At 41.0% G+C, this 20,072-nt stretch overlaps 2 protein-coding genes and 1 long non-coding RNA gene across 3 annotated transcripts; 2 read left to right on the plus strand and 1 right to left on the minus strand.

Moving 5' to 3' along the window:
• Positions 1-995: 995 nt before the first annotated feature.
• On the plus strand, positions 996-1,241 carry LOC115416743 (uncharacterized). Its single transcript, XR_003935018.1, has 2 exons — positions 996-1,039; positions 1,148-1,241. It is a non-coding gene; the product is annotated as an uncharacterized LOC115416743 (long non-coding RNA).
• A 344-nt stretch (positions 1,242-1,585) lies between these two features.
• LOC115416744 (interferon-induced protein with tetratricopeptide repeats 1B-like) lies at positions 1,586-3,311 on the plus strand (the record flags this gene model as incomplete). The annotated part of the gene is made up of 1 exon (XM_030130598.1): positions 1,586-3,311. A coding segment is annotated over one exon (1,362 nt), but the record flags the coding sequence as incomplete, so codon positions are not given.
• Positions 3,312-5,688: 2,377 nt separating this feature from the next.
• Positions 5,689-19,220, minus strand: prpf38a (pre-mRNA processing factor 38A). The gene is made up of 10 exons (XM_030130602.1): positions 18,980-19,220; positions 15,685-15,844; positions 13,579-13,700; positions 13,200-13,285; positions 12,992-13,102; positions 12,337-12,443; positions 11,877-11,903; positions 11,682-11,773; positions 6,652-6,700; positions 5,689-5,871 (listed from the first exon to the last, which is right to left on the minus strand). The coding sequence occupies exons 1-10, from the start codon at positions 19,107-19,109 to the stop codon at positions 5,826-5,828; spliced, it is 930 nt and encodes a 309-aa protein (XP_029986462.1). The 5' UTR covers positions 19,110-19,220; the 3' UTR covers positions 5,689-5,825.
• Positions 19,221-20,072: the final 852 nt, after the last annotated feature.

Raw genomic sequence — 20,072 nt, forward strand, 5'->3', positions numbered from 1 at the left:
CCCAGGTCCTATTCCAGACCGTTTCCACTCTGGTCCCAGGTCCTATTCCAGACCGTTTCCACTCTGGTCCCAGGTCCTATTCCAGACCCTTTCCACTCTGGTACCAGGTCCTATTCCAGACCCTTTCCACTCTGGTACCAGGTCCTATTCCAGACCATTTCCACTCTGGTCCCAGGTCCTATTCCAGACCGTTTCCACTCTGGTACCAGGTCCTATTCCAGACCAAGTCCACTCTGGTACCAGGTCCTATTCCAGACCGGTTCCACTCTGGTACCAGGTCCTATTCCAGACCGTTTCCACTCTGGTCCCAGGTCCTATTCCAGACCGTTTCCACTCTGGTACCAGGTCCTATTCCAGACCATTTCCACTCTGGTCCCAGGTCCTATTCCAGACCGTTTCCACTCTGGTACCAGGTCCTATTCCAGACCAAGTCCACTCTGGTCCCAGGTCCTATTCCAGACCGGTTCCACTCTGGTACCAGGTCCTATTCCAGACCCTTTCCACTCTGGTCCCAGGTCCTATTCCAGACCGGTTCCACTCTGGTACCAGGTCCTATTCCAGACCCTTTCCTCTCTGGTACCAGGTCCTATTCCAGACCAAGTCCACTCTGGTACCAGGTCCTATTCCAGACCCGTTTCCACTCTGGTACCAGGTCCTATTCCAGACCCTTTCCATTCCAGATCCTCCCTCTTTCCAGTCCCTGGTCGTCATAGCGATGCGGTGCGTTCCTTCTGTGTGCTCTGCTCACAGTTGCTGATAAACTCACTGGTTGCCTGTTGTCTGGTCAAACTCCTGCTGAATGTTTGCGTCTGAACCTCCTGGACAAACCATGGTGTAGTTTTACAGACTGTCATCATGTGGATTCACCTACTGACAGATTTACTGGAAAAGGGCGGGGCACACACACCACTGACCAATCAGAGGTCTGCAGTGTTTACACAGTGTCACCTTTAGTACCTGGTCCCCAGTCCTGGAACCTCAGCGGAGGAGGTACCAAAAAACTAGGACCAGGTACCAGATTCCAAAAAACTAGTACCAGGTACCAGATTCCAAAAACTAGGACCAGGTACCAGAGTCCAAAAACTAGGACCAGGTACCAGAGTCCAAAAACTAGGACCAGGTACCAGATTCCAAAAACTAGGACCAGGTACCAGATTCCAAAAACTAGGACCAGGTACCAGATTCTAAAAAACTAGGACCAGGTACCAGATTCCAAAACACTAGTACCAGGTGCCAGAGTCTAAAACACTAGTACTAGGTACCAGATTCCAAAAAAACTTGCACCAGGTACCAGAGTCCAAAACACTAGCACCAGGTACCAGAGTCCAAAACACTAGTACCAGGTACCAGAGTCTAGGTCCTTTTTCGTAATGGAAACGCAAAAAAGGCTGAGTTGAGTTGAGTCGGTTCCACGTAGTGGGAACGTGGCATTGGTCTGACTGTAGAGCGGTGGCTTCTCTAAAGATGGATCAGAGGTTGGTATTAGCTTCACCACCAGAAAATGGAACTGACGGAACAAACCCAGTTCAGTTGAACTTCAAAAAACTACAAGAATTGAAGCCCCCTTATTTAACACTTGTGCTTTCTTGTGTTGTTTTTGTCATCCATCAGTGCTACTCCTTCATCAGTGGAGTCCAGACTGGAGGTTCTGGAGTGTCACTTCACCTGGGATCTGGATCCTAGCAGATCCAACTCCTTACGTCTCAGAGACCGGCTGATGGACATCGGTACCGATGAGGGAAACATGTGGCTGGGCCACATTTACAACCTTCAGGGCTACATCCACCACCAGCTGGGCCTGGACTCAGAGGCCCTGCAGTTCTTCACCAGAGCTGCTGAGACCTTTCATCAGATCAGAACCAGTGGCTCTGATGAGGGGCCCTGGTTGGTGGTGAACTATGGGAACCTGGCCTGGCTGTACCATCACCTGGGAGACCAAGCACAAAGTGAGTCTTGCCTGTCCAAAGTGGACGCCCTCCAGACTAAGCATCCATCTCCATGTCAGGACCAGCTCCACCCGGAGGTCGGTGCTGAAAAAGCCTGGAGTCTGATGAAGTTTAATAAAACCAGGAAGCTTCTGGCTGTAGATTTGTTTGAGAAGGCCATCCAGATGCAGCCGGACAGGGTGGAGTGGTGCACCAGCCAGGTGTTAGCTTTAGTGAGCGCTCACAAACACAGTCGAACAGCACTGGACGATGAGATCCTGGACAAAATGAAGATGGCCAAAGAACAAGACCCTGAGAACCTGTGCCTCGCCGTTCGGTATCTCAGTCAACGTGTCAACAAAGAAGATAACGTGAAGGAGGAGGCTCGTGAGCTGGCGGCAAAGATTCTGGTGAATCCTGTCGGCAGCTACAACGGTATGAAGGCCATTCTGAGACTTTACACAAAAATTCTGTCTGTTGATGAAGCCATGGATTTGGCAGAAGACGCTCTACTACAACATCCTGAAAATCGTTACCTGATGAGATGTGCAGCGCTCTGTTATAAATGGAAGATCGTGTTTAACAGGGATAGTACCATAAATCAAAGTACCATCGACAGAGCAGTCAGTCTGCTGAAAGAAGTCATCCGTCTTTACCCTGATTCTTGTCTGGTCAAAGAAATCGACCTCGCCAACGTTTATGCCAAGTCCAATCACAGTCTGCCTGAAGCTGAGGAGATCTACAAGAACCTTCTACAACGTGTCCTGGAACCAGCAGACAGACAGATGCTGTACTACCAATATGCAAATTATCTGCATTATGATCGTGAACACCACAACAAATCCCTGCGGTACCACATGAAGGCTGCAGAGATACCACATGAGTCCTGTTACAGAACGAACAGCATCAGAGTCTTGGAGAACATCAGAAGTAGAGGCCGGAGCAGAATGTGTGGAGAGATCGGAAAGTTTCTGGAGAACCTGCACGAGTCCAGTCCATCCGCCTCAGCTGGGCTTCAGTGACCATGTTTCCTAAAGCTGGTGGACTAGAGGGGGGCGGTATATGTCACCTACGATAATATCGTACATGTTGATTTGACAATGTGTAGTTTTACGTTATGGAATCTTCATACTGTCTGAAAAGAAAACAAACGGTGCATAGACGGTAACGGAGAGGTGCATGAAAGTCCTCATTGGCTGAATGTGTGTCTCAGAAGCCAATCAGCAGACAGGATTCAGTCTGGTGGTGACTGGGCGGAACCAAAAACACAACATCATCTCACATGGAGGACATCTGCAGGAGTGTCCGTCTGAGCAGATGATGTCACAGACAGACATGGGTCCACATCAGACTACTGATGTGGACCCATGTCTGATGGGCCCACGACTGCTGTCAGCCAAAATAACATTATTTGCAAGACCTGGGGCATCATTGGGGGGGGGGTTACATGTGACAAATTCATGGGCCTGAGCATTAGTGGGGGGGGCCATAGAGCAGTGGAGGGGGTCCAGTGGATACAGGTTAGAAGGTGGGAACATTTGGTGTAAGATCTGCTGTTTAACAGAGGAACAGAACCAGGAGTCAGACGTAGAAAGGATTGAAAGTTTCAGTTTTGGCGTTAGTTATGGACCGCACCCCCACATATATAACTACTGCCCCCCCACCCCGAATGTTTTGCATTAGAGCTGTTGTACTGAAACAGAAATAGTCCATGTTCTGCTCATATTCCAATCAGATCTGTAAAAGATTCAAATTCCAACTTGATATCATTGATACTCATTTATTGGATCAATCCACTTCCTATCTGTTAGAATGGGAACATTTTTCAAAGTGGCACCAAATCCAGAATCAGATCTGGATCCGAATAATTTCAGTCCCTTGTGTTGACATCATCATATAGAAGCTGTAGACCAAGTTTGAAGTCAATCAGAACTGGAGTTTCAGAGAAGACGATTGAAAGTTTTGTAACGGACGACAGACGACGACGACGGAAGCCGCATGATGACAGTAGCTTACGGCCTGTCGACCAGTAAGCTAAAAAAAGAAAAAAGAAAGAAATTCACATTTTAAAGGATATCATCAGATTATTGTTATATATATGTATATTTTAAAAATGGAGATTGTGTTTTTTGGCCCTACATTGGACTGGTGTCATGGTCCAAGGCCTTTAATGGAATGTCCTCACACATTTGAGCTGGAAAACAGATCTTCATATTAAACAGAACAAATAAGGAACTCAGACCCATCATCTTCATCATTTACTTCTGGTTTTACAGGTCTATTAGTCCCTGGTTCTGAACTGAACTGACCTGACTCAGCAGTGATGGTGCGTTCAGGTTCTTCAGTGTGTCCACCCTCAGCAGTGATGGTGCGTTCAGGTTCTTCAGTGTGTCCACCCTCAGCAGTGATGGTGCGTTCAGGTTCTTCAGTGTGTCCACCCTCAGCAGTGATGGTGCGTTCAGGTTCTTCAGTGTGTCCACCCTCAGCAGTGATGGTGCGTTCAGGTTCTTCAGTGTGTCCACCCTCAGCAGTGATGGTGCATTCAGGTTCTTCAGTGTGTTCCCAGAGGCCTTATTTCTGCAGCTCAACAATCGGACCCGTTCAAACAGACAAATCTTTGGCTCCTTTTCCATCAGGAGGTCCTGACAGTGGAACAGCTGACACTAAAGGATACCGAACCCACATTAATGCTCATATTTGGTCATTTAAAGGCTGGGCTCATGAACACACCAGTTCAGTTCAACTGTGGGTTTTTTAATAAATTTCTTACTCACATGTTTTTCACTCACTCATTTCTTCTTTGTTCATTTTCAAACTCTACTATCAAAATTCATTCATGTAATTTTTCAACTGCTCTTTGATCAGAGGTGGTGGATTCACCACAGTCCGGTCCTGTTGGGGAGTTCATAGTCATGATGCAGAAAGGACAGTGGTCCAGTTGGATTTCCTGTTTGTGATTCTGGTCTAGAAAAGTGCTGTATAAATCCAATCCATTATTATTATTATTGTTATTATTATTATTATTAAAGTTATTCATTCATATTATGATCAAATACACACATTTAATGAAGGACTGAAGTCATTCTACAGTATTTACTTCTGTCCAACTACAGACTCATATGGACACACATCTGTTTAATGTGAATATTTGGACAGTAAACTAACCCCATATGTATTAAAGTGATTCTGTGGCTTTGACATTCCTATAAACTCAAACCTATGCCTGTTCCTGGTCTGATCCAGGTCAGTCTGATCCGGGTCAGTCTGATCGGGGTCCGTCTTCCTTTAGTCATAAACTGGATTAAACACAGTCTAATGAACCAGGGTTTATTTATATCAAACATGTCAGTGGAAACTCACACACATTTAGGGTTTTTTACACAGTTGGATCCCAAAGGTCAAAGGTTACCTGAGGGAATGAGGAGGTTCAACCCCAGACCTGGACCTAGACCTGGTCCACATGAGGAGGTTCAACCCCAGACATAGACCTGGACCTAGACCACATGAAGAGGTTCTACCTCAGACCCAGACCTGGACCTGGTCCATAGATCCACATTACCTCAAAACTCAACAAAACACAGTTCAGATGTTTATAAGACATGTGACTGAAGGAGGGGGAGAAGGAGGGGGAGAAGGAGGAGGAGGAGGAGGAAGGAGGAAGAGGGAGGAAGGAGGAAGAGGGAGGACAAGGAAGGAGGAAGAGGGAGGAGGAGGAAGGAGGAAGAGGGAGGAGGAGGAGGAGGAGGGAGGAGGAGGAGGAGGAGGAAGAGGGAGGAAGGAGGAAGAGGGAGGACAAGGAAGGAGGAAGAGGGAGGAGGAGGAAGGAGGAAGAGGGAGGAGGAGGGAGGAGGAGGAGGAGGAGGAAGAGGAAGAAGGAGGAGGAGGAGCAGCGCAGGTCGTTCACTCGTTTCCTCTTCGACTCTTCTTGTGGCTTTTCTTTGAACTCCTGGAAAAACAAAGAACGACAAGAAATGGACGTGAACATCATCTGAGAAGAACTGGACTGGACTGAACTGGACTGGACTGAACTGGACTGGACTAAACTGGACTGGACTAAACTGGACTGGACTGAACTGGACTAAACTGGACTGGACTAAACTGGACTGGACTAAACTGGACTGGACTGGACTGAACTGGACTAAACTGGACTGGACTGAACTGGACTGGACTAAACTGGACTGAACTGGACTGAACTGGACTGGACTAAACTGGACTGGACTAAACTGGACTGGACTGAACTGGACTAAACTGGACTGGACTGAACTGGACTGGACTAAACTGGACTGGACTAAACTGGACTGGACTGAACTGGACTGAACTGGACTAAACTGGACTGGACTGGACTGAACTGGACTAAACTGGACTGGACTGAACTGGACTAAACTGGACTGGACTAAACTGGACTAAACTGGACTGGACTAAACTGGACTGGACTGGACTGGACTAAACTGGACTGGACTAAACTGGACTGGACTGAACTGGACTGAACTGGACTAAACTGGACTGGACTGAACTGGACTGGACTGAACTGGACTGGACTGAACTGGACTGGACTGGACTGGACTGAACTGGACTAGACTGAACAGACTCCCTCCTTCAGCCATAACAGCACATCTAGGCCCAACCCCATTTCACCCCTTGGCCCCTCCCCCTTAGCCCTACTCCTCCAATTTGTGCTGAGACCCGGTCCAGGCCTGAGACCCGGTCCAGTCCTGGTCCACCTCACCTCTCTGGGGTTTTGGAGTGGCTTCGATGTCTGTGGCTTCTGTGGTGACCTGAAACAAACAAACAAACGGATCAGTAAAAACCACCAGGACGTCCACACAAACCTGATAATGAACAGTCACAACCCACTGACCCACAATTCATAATAATAATAATAATAATAATAATAATAATAATAATAATGAACTGAAGCTGACATTTTAACTTTAAGCTTGTGACAGATATATGTGATCTGTTCTCATACACAGGGTGGGGAAGCCAAATGTACACTGAACATGTAGTTGTTTTTTCTCAGCAGACACTACGTCAGTTGTTTTGAACCCAAACATATACTGATGTCATAATCATACCTAACACTATTATCCATACCTTTTCACAAACTTTTGCCCATATGAGTAATCAGGAAAGCAAACGTCAAAGAGTGTGTGATTTGCTGAATGCACTCGTCACACCAAAGGAGATTTCCAAAATAGTTGGAGTGTCCATAAAGACTGTTTATAATGGAAAGAAGAGAATGACTATGAGCAAAACTATTACCAGAAAGTCTGGAAGATACTATTAAAGAAGAATGGGAGAAGTTGTCACCCCAATATTTGAGGAACACTTGCACAAGTTTCAGGAAGCGTGTGAAGGCAGTTATTGAGAAAGAAGGAGGACACATAGAATAAAAACATTTTCTATTATGGACATTTTCTTGTGGCAAATAAATTCTCATGACTTTCAATAAACTAATTGGTCATACACTGTCTTTCAATCCCTGCCTCAAAATAGTGTACATTTTGCTTCCCCACCCTGTACATGTGATCTGTTCTCATATATGTGATCCAGTGGCGGCTGCTCATCTTTCAGACAGGGGAAGCTCATTGTCGGCTTACATAAAAAAAATTGTCAAGTTATTTAAACATAAATTCGGCCCTCCGTTCCTTTTTAAGAAAATGGTCAGTGACCATTATTATTATTATTATTATTATTATTATTATTATTATTATTATTATTATTATCATTATTATTATCGTACCAGTAGGCGTCTTTTTCAGGGACTGGACCAGTGTCCTCTGAATGTCCAGCAGAGCTGGTCTGCTCAGACGGCCTTGGCCCAGTGCATTGTGGGTGTCAGACTTCAGCCTTTTTAAACTACAGATGCTCCTTTCACTGTGACCGAGCCGACAGTCTGACTGATTTAACTATCTACAAAACCAGATTAAACTGAACAAGAAATGATGAAATTATGGAACTGAAACAAGAAAACGTTGAAACTATGTTAAATTAAAACAAGGAAGTCCAATGAGTGTGTTTTATTTACAGTGCAAGAAATGAACCAGTAATTTCGTGGTGGTTTCTCTGATTTCACAGCAGAATGTGTGACGGTATTAAACTGAACTGTGTCAGTGAAGGAGCAGATCTGAAAACAGCTGTCAATCAAATGGGATTCAGCCTTTCCACTGATCCTCCAATCAGCACATGGGATTCTGGCGTCCGGCCCGGCCGAGCTCCGCCCACAGCTCCATTCACCCCCAGAGACGCCCGGCGTCCGGGGGCAGGACAACATCGTGGTATTTATCCAATTACTGTCCAGTTTTGACGCAATGAAAAAACCAGTTCCACTCAGTCCCACTGAAGCCCACAGACGGACACAGTCTGCAGACACATGCACTGAGCAGAGATGGAGGAGAAAACAGCGCAACAGGAATGGAGGAGAAGTGAACAACATCTCGTCCGTTGATTTGTGATAAAGCTGATTCTGAACAAACTCATCTGTGAGATGAACGTGTTCTAACACATTTGTAGTCAATAAAATGTCAACACAGCCGAACATATTTAACCATTTAATTTTCGTAATTATAGGAGAAGCCGGGCTTCCACTGCAGTCTGAGAGAAATCACCACTGATGTGATCTGTTCTCATATATATGATCTATTCTCATATATATGTGATCTGTTCTCATATATATGTGATCTGTTCTCATATATATGTGATCTGTTCTCATATATATGTGATCTGTTCTCATATATATGATCTATTCTCATATATATGTGATCTGTTCTCATATATATGTGATCTGTTCTCATATATATGATCTGTTCTCATATATATGTGATCTATTCTCATATATATGTGATCTGTTCTCATATATATGTGATCTGTTCTCATATATATGATCTGTTCTCATATATATGTGATCTGTTCTCATATATATGATGTATTCTCATATATATGTGATCTGTTCTCATATATATGTGATCTGTTCTCATATATATGTGATCTGTTCTCATATATATGATCTATTCTCATATATATGTGATCTGTTCTCATATATATGTGATCTGTTCTCATATATATGTGATCTGTTCTCATATATATGATCTATTCTCATATATATGTGATCTGTTCTCATATATATGTGATCTGTTCTCATATATATGATCTATTCTCATATATATGTGATCTGTTCTCATATATATGTGATCTGTTCTCATATATATGTGATCTGTTCTCATATATATGATCTATTCTCATATATATGTGATCTGTTCTCATATATATGTGATCTGTTCTCATATATATGTGATCTATTCTCATATATATGTGATCTGTTCTCATATATATGTGATCTATTCTCATATATATGTGATCTGTTCTCATATATATGTGATCTGTTTTCATATATATGATCTATTCTCATATATATGTGATCTGTTCTCATATATATGTGATCTGTTCTCATATATTCATAAGTGTGTTTGGTGGAAGTGGATCCTACTCATTGAATGTCAGTGATAATCCACTGGTATTGGCAGATCAGTGTTTTATAGGTGAAGGTTTGCACTGTTGATTGCTCATACTTCATACTTCATCATTCTTCACTGTTAATCATAAACATTTGTAATCATTTTTGGGGGTTTTTTCCTCTTCTGTTCAATTTATTGTCATTTATTGCTTTTGCATTGATTATAATTTTGTTTCATTCATTCTTTTTATTTATTCATAAAATTTTCTGGAATCTGTTGATTTGAAAATGTATTTACTAAAAATAGTCTGAACAGGAGGGAAATGTTAGAAAAATCTAATATTCGACTATTAGACTATATTCTGTAAATAGGGCTGCACGATTAATCGATTTTAAATCGAAATCGGATTTTTTAATTATGACGATTTTTAAAAAAGGGAAATCGTAAAATCGATTTCATCTCTCTCGTGCCTGCGGGCCGTGCGCTTGCGGGCTCCCGTAGGCTCCTCCTCCTGTCAGTGACAGCGGTCTGTCACAGAACTCCGTGCAATGGCCGGACTTTAAATGTGTTCATGAGCCCGCAGTACTTATAGCAATGTAAGCCGTGGCTTCACGCACGGATCCCGCAACTGAAATAGAACTGCATGCGGATCACTCATCTTCCGTTGTCCCGGATCCGTACCGTACTGTCTTCTTCTGATCCAGGTCCGGGTCTCGGGGTCATCAGCCTCAGCAGAGGAGCCCACACAGCCCTGTGCCCACACACATCCACCAGCTCCAGGATAGAATCCCTCCAGTGTGTCCTGGGTCAGTCTATTCCACGCACGGATCCCTCAGTTTAAACAGAACCGCATGTGGATCACTTATATTAACCTGGTCCACGCACGCACGCACGACTGATGCCTGTCACTGACTTACATTGGTATCACTTCTGTGGGCCCAGATACCCAGGAAAAAAATAAACAAATAAAATTAAAAAAAAAAAAAAACAACAACACACATATATATATTTTTTTTAAAAATTAAATAATTAAGTTAGTCCTCTTACTTGCTAAATTTTTCATTCACAAATGTAAGTTCTGTAACACAAAACCAAATATTATTTATTTTTTGAAAGATGTTGAACTTTATTTAAAGCTGTTAGATAAATCTGGAAACAAAAAGGCAGGTATAAAAAAGGTATAAAAAACATAAGTATTTGCTCTGATTTGGACATTGTATTATAGTGTATTCCCCCTGGCAAACTTCTGTTATTTTCTTGTTGTATACATTGTTTGTATACTCTATTTCATTCAATAAAGATTTAATTAAGAAAAAATAAACTTCTGTGGGTTCATCACGTGATCCCATCACAGATTTGAGGTCAGAGCAGTGCCTTGCATTGTTGGGTGCTCACGAAAACGACATGCTGACTTCTGTTGTCTTTTGTAGTTTTACCCAAAAATCTAAATCAAAATCGAAAATCGAGTTTTTAGAGGAAAAAATCGGGATTTTTTTTTTTGCCAAAATCGTGCAGCCCTATCTGTAAACAGCAGGTGTCCAGAGTCATGGATGGGTTCTGATGACATATTCTGTCAGAATGTGCAGACACATCCACTCAGGATATGTCCACCATATGTCCACCAGTTCTTCTCTATCTGCTTGTTGTCCATCCAGTTCAGGACCAGATCAGACCACAGTGTAGGTGGGAGAGTACAGACGCAGTCACTGAACCCATGCATCAGCGTGTTTTGGATTCCTAAGCCAATGGTGAACTGGATCAGCCTCATTCTGTTTGGACACTTGGACCAGTGGTTGGAATATTCATGTTCTTTCATCAGATCTTAAAATTCCTGCTGTTACTCAGTCAGCTGCTGCATCTGCTGGATGGACTTCACTCCTGGCAAGTAAAATATTCTGATTCCAGAACCCAGTGACTCCGTCTGTTCTCTCAGCGTGGATCACAGAATTTTTCTATCACCAGACCCAGTGGTTCCAGACCCAGTGGTTCCAGACCCCATGGTTCCAGACCCCAGTGGTTCCAGACCCCGTGGTTCCAGACCCCGTGGTTCCAGACCCAGTGGTTCCAGACCCCGTGGTTCCAGACCCCGTGGTTCCAGACCCCGTGGTTCCAGACCCAGTGGTTCCAGACCCAGTGGTTCCAGACCCCGTGGTTCCAGACCCCGTGGTTCCAGACCCCGTGGTTCCAGACCCAGTGGTTCCAGACCCAGTGGTTCCCCTGAGGGCGTCTGTGACTCATCCTCCACTCAGTGTGGACACTGTCCTGAGTCTGTCCCTGTGTCCTGGGGGGGGGGGTTGTTTACCTGGAGACTTGGAGCGGTGGCGTCTGTCTCTGGAGCGGCTGCGATGGCGGCGGGGGCTCTTACTGCGATGGCGTTCTCTGCGAGGGGACGGACTGGAGACACAAATGAACAGGGTTGAGTTGAGTTGGAGGTGGGGGGGGGGGTCTCTGAAACTGAAGGAACAGACATGGATGCAGACGGACGGACAGACGGTACCTCCTCCTCTTTGGAGATCGACTCCTCCTGCAACAGAACACACACATTGAACCATTAGTTAGACACAATTTAATCCAGTGGAGTCTGTGGTAATTCACTGTTCTGACTGCACAGTATCATTATCATTATTATTATTATTACTATTATTATTATTATTATTATTACTTCTTTGTTGTTTCTAATTCTTTCTAATTTGCCTGTTTTTTTTACTATTGTCTTTATAGTTATGACTATTTGCTTGTAATATTTCTTATATTTGTACATTAGTTGTGCTGATACTGGAACCATAATGTCCTGAGGGATCAACAATATTCCATCTAATCTAGTCTAGTCTAATATAATCTGATCTAATCTAATTTAATCTAATCTAACATAGTCTAACCTAATCTAATCTAGTCTAATAAAATCTAATCTAATCAAATCTAGTCTCGTCTAATCTAATGATTAACAGGAAACTAACCTTCTGGGCGACCGGCTGCGTCTGTAACGTGGTGACGGTGAACGCCGAGGTCTGTCGTTGTCACGGTAACCCCGTCTGTGGGGTTCAGGCGTCTGGAGTCTTTCCGGCTGCAGGAAAAAGGAAAACCCAGCGTTATGTTTTGGTTTGAACTACAAACACGTAGATGAACACAGACCTTCTCGTGTGTGGATTTAAGCGTTTGAATGCAACGACTCTGTTTGTTCGTCTGACAAAAACACTGGAGTCAGAGTTATTTAAGAAACATGGATCTGCATCGCCTGGACAACAAACCACGCCTCCCTCATAGTTCTGTTAAACAAACGTTATTAATATGTAAAAACGCTACAAAAGCATCTTGTAAACGCTTTTGCAGAAACTGATGTGAGTAATCATTTTGCTTTTTCAAATAAAAAAAGAGAATTTCAAAAATCCACCATGGATGTGGGTGTGAAACTGAAACGTGGGATCAGTCTAATGTCAGGAAAAGACACAGATGGTCAAATAAACCAAACAAATGATGAATAAAATCATCTGTGTTCAACTCCATGACGTCGTCCAGGACTAACTGGTCCTACATGAATCCAAACCAGTGTTTGTTGACGGACCGACCGGCTCGGCTACAGTCAGACCGGTTCGGTAAATGTCGGACCCTGACCTTCTCCTCCTCTTCGTCCTCCTCTTCGCTGCTCTCCACTTCGTCCAGATCCTCCTCCAGAGCGCTGATTCGTGGATCCAACATCTCCGCCTCCTCCAGGACCTGACGCTTCTAGAATGAACGAAAAAACACACGGATCAGCCACGTGGACGCTCAAACCCACCACAACCAGAACCAGCAGAACCATCAGAACCGGAAGGAAACGCACCTGCAGTCGAGGCAGGATGATGTCACAGGCCCGCTCAGCGTGAAGCAGCTCGTCGATGAACTCGTCCACGTGCATCAGTTCGAACTCTGACCCAAACAGGAAACAGGATCATAAAGGTCAAAGGTCAGCTCCACAGTGAAAACAGAAGGATTTGACCTGGTTTAACCCTTTAACCCCTGACGTGTCAGCACTGACACAAACAGGATCATAAAGATCAAAGGTTAAGAGTTTTTTTTTTAATTTTCAATATAAGCCGCACACTCTGTACTGCTGCACACCTTTTCCCTCCTTTTTTTTTTACTCTAATAGTTCTGCTGGTGCATTCAGAACCAGGTACAGTTTGATGGAACATGAGGCGCTGTAGACTGAAGCCACTCACCTCCGTTTCTGTTCTGACTCTTGATCTTCCTGTAGTCGTTGTACAGCGGTTCCAGGTATTTATAACAGTCCACCGCAGTTCCAGTTAACCTCATGTACATGGCTCCCAGCAAACGCACATATCTGCACAAACACCAACAAACAAGAGGAACAGGCTGAACACAGGAGGACCCACAAGAGGCCCACGGGCCAAAACCAGCCCGCCAAAAGGACCAGTCTGGACCTTTTGGCGCTAAAGGGACCGGTCCAGCCCACAGGAGGGATTTAACAAACAAAAAAACTACCCTGAAAAGATGAACAGTTACTTTAGTTCAGACCAATTCCATCTGAAGTGAGTCAGACTTTGTGCTTCAGTATATTTAGTGTGTGTGTGTGTGTGTGTGTGTGTGTATATATATATATATATATATATATATTTATTTTATTTATTTTTTTTTTCAGTATATTTGTAAAACTGTGTAAATTGAAATAATCTACTTGGAAAATAGACAGCAATATGTACAAATTAACAATACTCTGTCACAATACAGGAAGGTCACCTGTGGCATACCCCAAGGATCGGTGATTGGTCCAAAACTTTTTCTGCTCTATATTAATGATATTTGTAATGTCACTGAATCATTAAAATTTATTATTTTTGCGGATGATACAAATATGTACTGTTCTGGGAAAAATCTAAAGGAAATTTTGTCCACGGTTGAAAGGGATTTAGAAATTCTTAAAACTTGGTTTGATGTCAATACATTGTCACTTAACATTAAAAAAACTAAATTTATGGTTTTTGGAAATCAAAAAGAAATTGATGGGGACTTTACATTAAAAATATGTGATGCTGAAATTGCAAGTGTTTGATATAAAATTTTTAGGGGCTATTGATCACAAATTAACATGGAAACCACATATTAGATCTATAAAAGGAAAGACTGCAAAGTCAAAGGGAATCTTGTATAAGTCCAGAAATCTACTCAACCATAAGGCGCTCCATATAATGGACTGTTCACTTCTACTTCCTTCTATGTCCTATTGTGTGTTAGCGTGGGGCTGGACGTATGAAACAACTGTAAATACTAGAGTCCTCCTACAAAAACCAGCCATACGTATTATTAATAAGGACGGTTACTATGAACATACTAATGAACTGTTTATGAAATCCCATATTATGAAATGTAATGATTTGGTTTACTATAAAATAATGCAAATACTGTCTAAAGCCAAATTAAAGGTACTCCCTGTCCGAGTACAAAGGTTCTTCTCAACACGAGTCTAAATAGGATTTGCGAGATGTTTGTAAATTTGTTGAATAAAAAGTTAAAAAAAGAGACTAAAAACAGATGTATATGTGTTATTGGAGTTCAACTATGGAATGAGTCCAGCATGGATTCAAGAATGTGTAGTCCGTTTTTGATATTTAAAAAAAAAAAAAAAAGGTACATAAGGCAATTTTTGAAGGATACAATTGTTAAGATCTAATAAGTAATAAGTAAATAATTTGGTTTTGATTCTACATTAAATTATTATTAATTTGGTTGGTTAAGTTTTCTATTTTTCTGGTTTAGTTTCACTTTTTTATGTTTTTGCTAGTTTGTTTGGTCGTATGCATTGTTGTTTTTTTCTTTTCCTGTACTGAATGCTGAGTAACTGAATGTGTTCTGTCAGACAGGCATTAATAGAAGCATTCTGTTTCTGCCTTTTCACTCACTAACCTGTTGGTAATATTTGGAGTGTTGACACTGGTTGGATTATTATGTGATGACTGAATAAAGAATTTCATCATCATCATATTGTTAATGTTGCACTTTCAGAATGTTTCTGTTATTCACATTTTTCAAGGATAGTTTGTAGATGTAAATATTTTTCATTGTGTAATTTTACTTTTTCACTCTAAAACATAGAGAAAATGTGGCATTAACGTTCTATATTATTTTGTTGCTCTTGTACTGGTCTGATCCACTTCCCTCATGTTAGTTGTGGTTCCACCTTCAGTCCAGTATATGATCTAAAGGCTGAACACTGGAACACATCTGCAGACGTTTCCATCCTGAACCACCATCAGCACAAAAAACAACACAACAGGCGTCCACATTCAACTGCACCAGCGAAAACTCACTTGAAATCCTCATTTTTAATAAACTCCACGATGATGTCCTTCTCTGGTTGAATCTGCAGCATCTTCAGCGTCAGGCAGAGGAACGGCGTGGGTTTAATGTTTCCTCCATAAACTCCTCCCACATACTTCAGCTCCATGGCTTTATCTACGACCAGCTCAGCTGAGGACAAACACAACAGCAACATTTGAAGAAAAACACTGAATGTGTACATCACCGTTAGATAGAAGGGAAATACACCTGAAACAGAGCGAGTAAGGATTATTTAAGACAAAACTAAAGGAAAACAATGTAAAAGTTTAAACTATCCTGATAAACCTGAGACAAAAACACTGAGAAACAAGATGAAAATGGAAACGAAGAAAAGACAGATTTAATGTTTGTTTTACCTGTTTGGGTTCAGTGTTTAATGGGTGACATTCTGTCTGATGCAGTCATAAAAAGACTGAGACTTTTACTTATTATTTTTGATTGTGATGTGAATGACGTGAACCTTGGAGAATAAAACGTGGATTATAATAAGGATCCTTATATGGATCATTAAACCACTAAAATCTGAATAAACAGAATGATTTACACATGAAAGCTGTTATTTTATTTATATATATATATATATATATATATATATATATATATATATATATATATATATATATATATATAATTAGTAGGCGTGTAACGGTACACATACCGAACCGAACCGTTTGGGTCCACACCTGTTCGGTTCGGTCCACAGCTGAACCCCAATGGCACAGAATATTAAGAAAAAGAAAAAGGAACGAAAGACGTCGTTCGATGCGGAACTTTAAATCTGCGCAAGTTCCACACAGACATATGGAACTAGTGCACAATGACTGGAAAAATGAACCAGCTGCTTCCATAAGGTTAAAAAAAACCAACATATCTGATGTGAACCTGAAGGGACCAGACTGCAGACCCTCCAGCATCAGTCCAGTCCAGTTTGGATCAGTTCAGGTTCAGGTGAACGACAACAATCAGGAAAGAGACGGAGAGAAGACGGACGCTGTTTGGCCCCAAGGAACTACAGCAGTTCTAAAACACTGACACTAGCTCTGTCTCTCTCTCTCTCTCTCTCTCTCACACACACACACACACACACACACACACACTGTATAATAGGGGAATAGAACCTGGAGTTGGAAGGATGTAAAGTTTCACACCATCGTTAGTTATTATGTTAGTTATGGACCGAACCCCACCGAAAAAAAACAAAAACAAAAAACCCCACCGTGTTTTTGACAAATCACAACCTACACACACACACAAGTACACAAAGTGTCCTAAACAGCTTATCTGTGGTAAAATAAATAATAATTAGGTTAATTTATTTGTCAGTTTCTCTTCAGTTTGTTTTAACAGAATACCAGTTCACCCTCTTGTTAATGTTGAACTTCATGTGGAATTTTTTTGGTTATTTTTCTGCAGAATGTGAACTGACAGAACTGGGATTAGATTTGTGTTGTTTGTTCAAAACTCCCTTTCAGGGAAAAGTGCAATACTAATGTTTAAAATACATTTGGTAATATTTTATTTTCTATTTGATTTATAGCAGCAGAATTATATTATTCCTGTTTTTCTATATTCTATTGTCTCCAAAAAGTGGTAGAAGAATGTTCAAAAATTCATAAATGTATTAAAGACATTTTGAGGGGTGTTCTTTCTTCCCGTACCGAACCGAAAAAAAAAAACAAAAAAAACTGTGGCTTTGAAAACCGAAAACGTACTGAACCGAAAATTTTTCATACCATTACAGGCCTTATAGTTACTGAGGACTGTTTTGTCCAAACTTTTTCTACACATTTTTTTTATTTAGTTTGTGAAATGGTTTCAAAGTTGTTAAATTACCTCCTTCACAGAAACATAAAAGCTCTAAATCTGAGGATAAACAGTGCAGTGTGTTGCATAAAGAACTATTTTTAATTAAAGTGGAAGTTGTTAAACCTAGAAACTCACAACATAACAGAGAGTTTCAGGAGTTTCTACAGTTCAGCAAAGAGAGAAGTGAGCTGAAATGGAAAAACTATGATTTATTTCAAACTTTTAATTAAAATACACCCAAAAAAGACAAATAATGAGTTGAGTACAAACAATGTTAAAGCTTTAATATAATGAAGAAAAAATAGCTCATTGGTTGTTTAAAAAGATTTTAATAGATGGAAAATGATTCATTAAAAATAAAGAGTGGCTAAAATTTCCTTAGGGGTCACATGAGTGTCCATTTTTGTCAAAAAAAAAAAAACAAAACAAACAGAACCAAACAGTTGTCCTACAGTCCTAGAAGTGTGTGTAAATAATGCTAATCCATTTGTGCACAGACTACTGATATTCTCTGACAGTGGAAGCTCTATTTTCATAAATATTGGATTTGGAATAGCACGTGGATGTGAAAACTTTTGCTGGTGGACGGACGTGACATTACCCATGATGCTCTGGTCAGTCCCAGTACTTTATTAGGAATAAACTTCTAGACTTCCTATTGCTAATTGTGCTCTTCTTCATAAATGTTGGTATTGTGGATCTAAAACAATCCCAGCTGACACAAAAACACTAAATGTGTCAGTGGACGGATGTGACATGGTTGTTGTGGATCCCATCATACTGATGCTCTGCAGCCATGTCAGCGTTTACACTAATGATCCCTGTGCAAAAACTAGGAGCACTATTATTTATTGGATAGTTTAGCATCAGACTAAAGAGGAAAGAACAATCTAGAATTGTTCTTTGTGTCTAAAAATGCTTCTTATTGTAAAACTGCTGATGTAAACAGTGCTGTGTGCCATTCTTCATGTATGTGTTGGTGGAACAGAAGCAGGATGGATCAGCACCATACTCCAGATTGAACCTGTACAAATAAAACATGTGATATGGAGGAGAGAATCTGGGAAGAAAAACTGGGGAATCCAAAAGAAGAGAAGATTTGTTTTTCAGCTCAGTTCAGTTCAAATAGAACTTGTCCATTTGTGACATGAAAATATAGCATTAATTGTGCTGAAATGGTTCATTTTGGAGCTGAAAACATAGTTCATATGAGCATCAACATGTTGAACAGAACTGAAATCCTGTCCATTTGAACAACTGTCATTTACCAACACAACGTTCCTTTGGATTCACTGAGACTGATTTAATATGAACACAGACACACAGAAGAGCTGTGAACACATTTGAGCCGACAGTTAACTTCTGTGACTGTGTGTGAGTAGAGTGGGTGTAAAGTGTTAAACACCGGTGTCAAAGTGCAGCTGCTGCCGTTAGCTCTGATGCTAACATGCTACTCACCGGTCAGACCGAAACACTCCTCCTTCCAGTATTTGGACTCATAGATCCGGGTCCGGATGATTTTCTCCACCAGGTACTGCGGGTTGGTACCGTGGATACTGTTGGCGTCTTTAACAGTTCTGTTCGCCATCGGACCGCTGATTATTTCAGTTTAGCTAAGTTTAGCTTAGCTTAGTTTAGCTAAGCATAGAAACAACTGGCTGGCGGCACCAGACACCGGAAACACTACTTTATCTGCGCATGTGCAGAATGCTGTAACTTCTTCTTCGTTTGTTTAAACAGTAGTTGTAAACATTCTTTGTCCATTTCCGCCACACTCCGGATGTGAATAATCTTTTTTTTAATCCTTCTACTTGAATCAAAATCTGGACATACATTCTGAAGAATTTCAGAAAACACTTTTTTTTCCCAGACTGAGCATCGATATCTTTTTTTTTTTTTTTTTTTAATTAATTAATTAATTAATTAATTTATTTATTTATTTTATCTGAGCCTCGATATCAACCTTATGCTGAAACAGTATTTGTGAAGAACATTAAAATAAATAAATAAATAAAAATGAAATTTAAAAAAATAACAAAAATAAAAGACAGGTGTATTCATGTATCAGTTATTATCATTTAAATGATCATACACAATGAAGGCTTGTTTGGTTTTACATGCTTCAGTGTGGGTTTTTTTTTTTCAGTTTATTTCATTTATATACATTTAGAACAGTGGGTGGCTCTTCAAAAATCTACATCTGCGGATAAATTGTTCAGCAAAAATAATTAAAGTGCTGTACATAATTTCTCACTTTTTGTTTTCCATTATAATTCTGAATTTAATGTCTTTATACTCCAGTTTGGGCGGATGTGAATAATGTCTCATGGCTTACAGGCAATTATATTAGAAATGACATTATTTAATGTGTGGGAGAAAAAAATAAATTCCTTCTATTCTATCACTAATCTTAGTTGTTTTTAAATACTCTACAATATACTTAATGACTTAATTTTCTTGAATGTTGACTTTTTCTCCCATGTCTATTTTTCTTTCCCTTATATTTTATTTCATATTCACGTTCTGCCTCTTGTTCATTACAAGTCACATT

This window comes from Sphaeramia orbicularis, unplaced genomic scaffold (assembly GCF_902148855.1).
Source record: "Sphaeramia orbicularis unplaced genomic scaffold, fSphaOr1.1, whole genome shotgun sequence".
In the NCBI taxonomy this organism is placed as follows: domain Eukaryota; kingdom Metazoa; phylum Chordata; class Actinopteri; order Kurtiformes; family Apogonidae; genus Sphaeramia; species Sphaeramia orbicularis.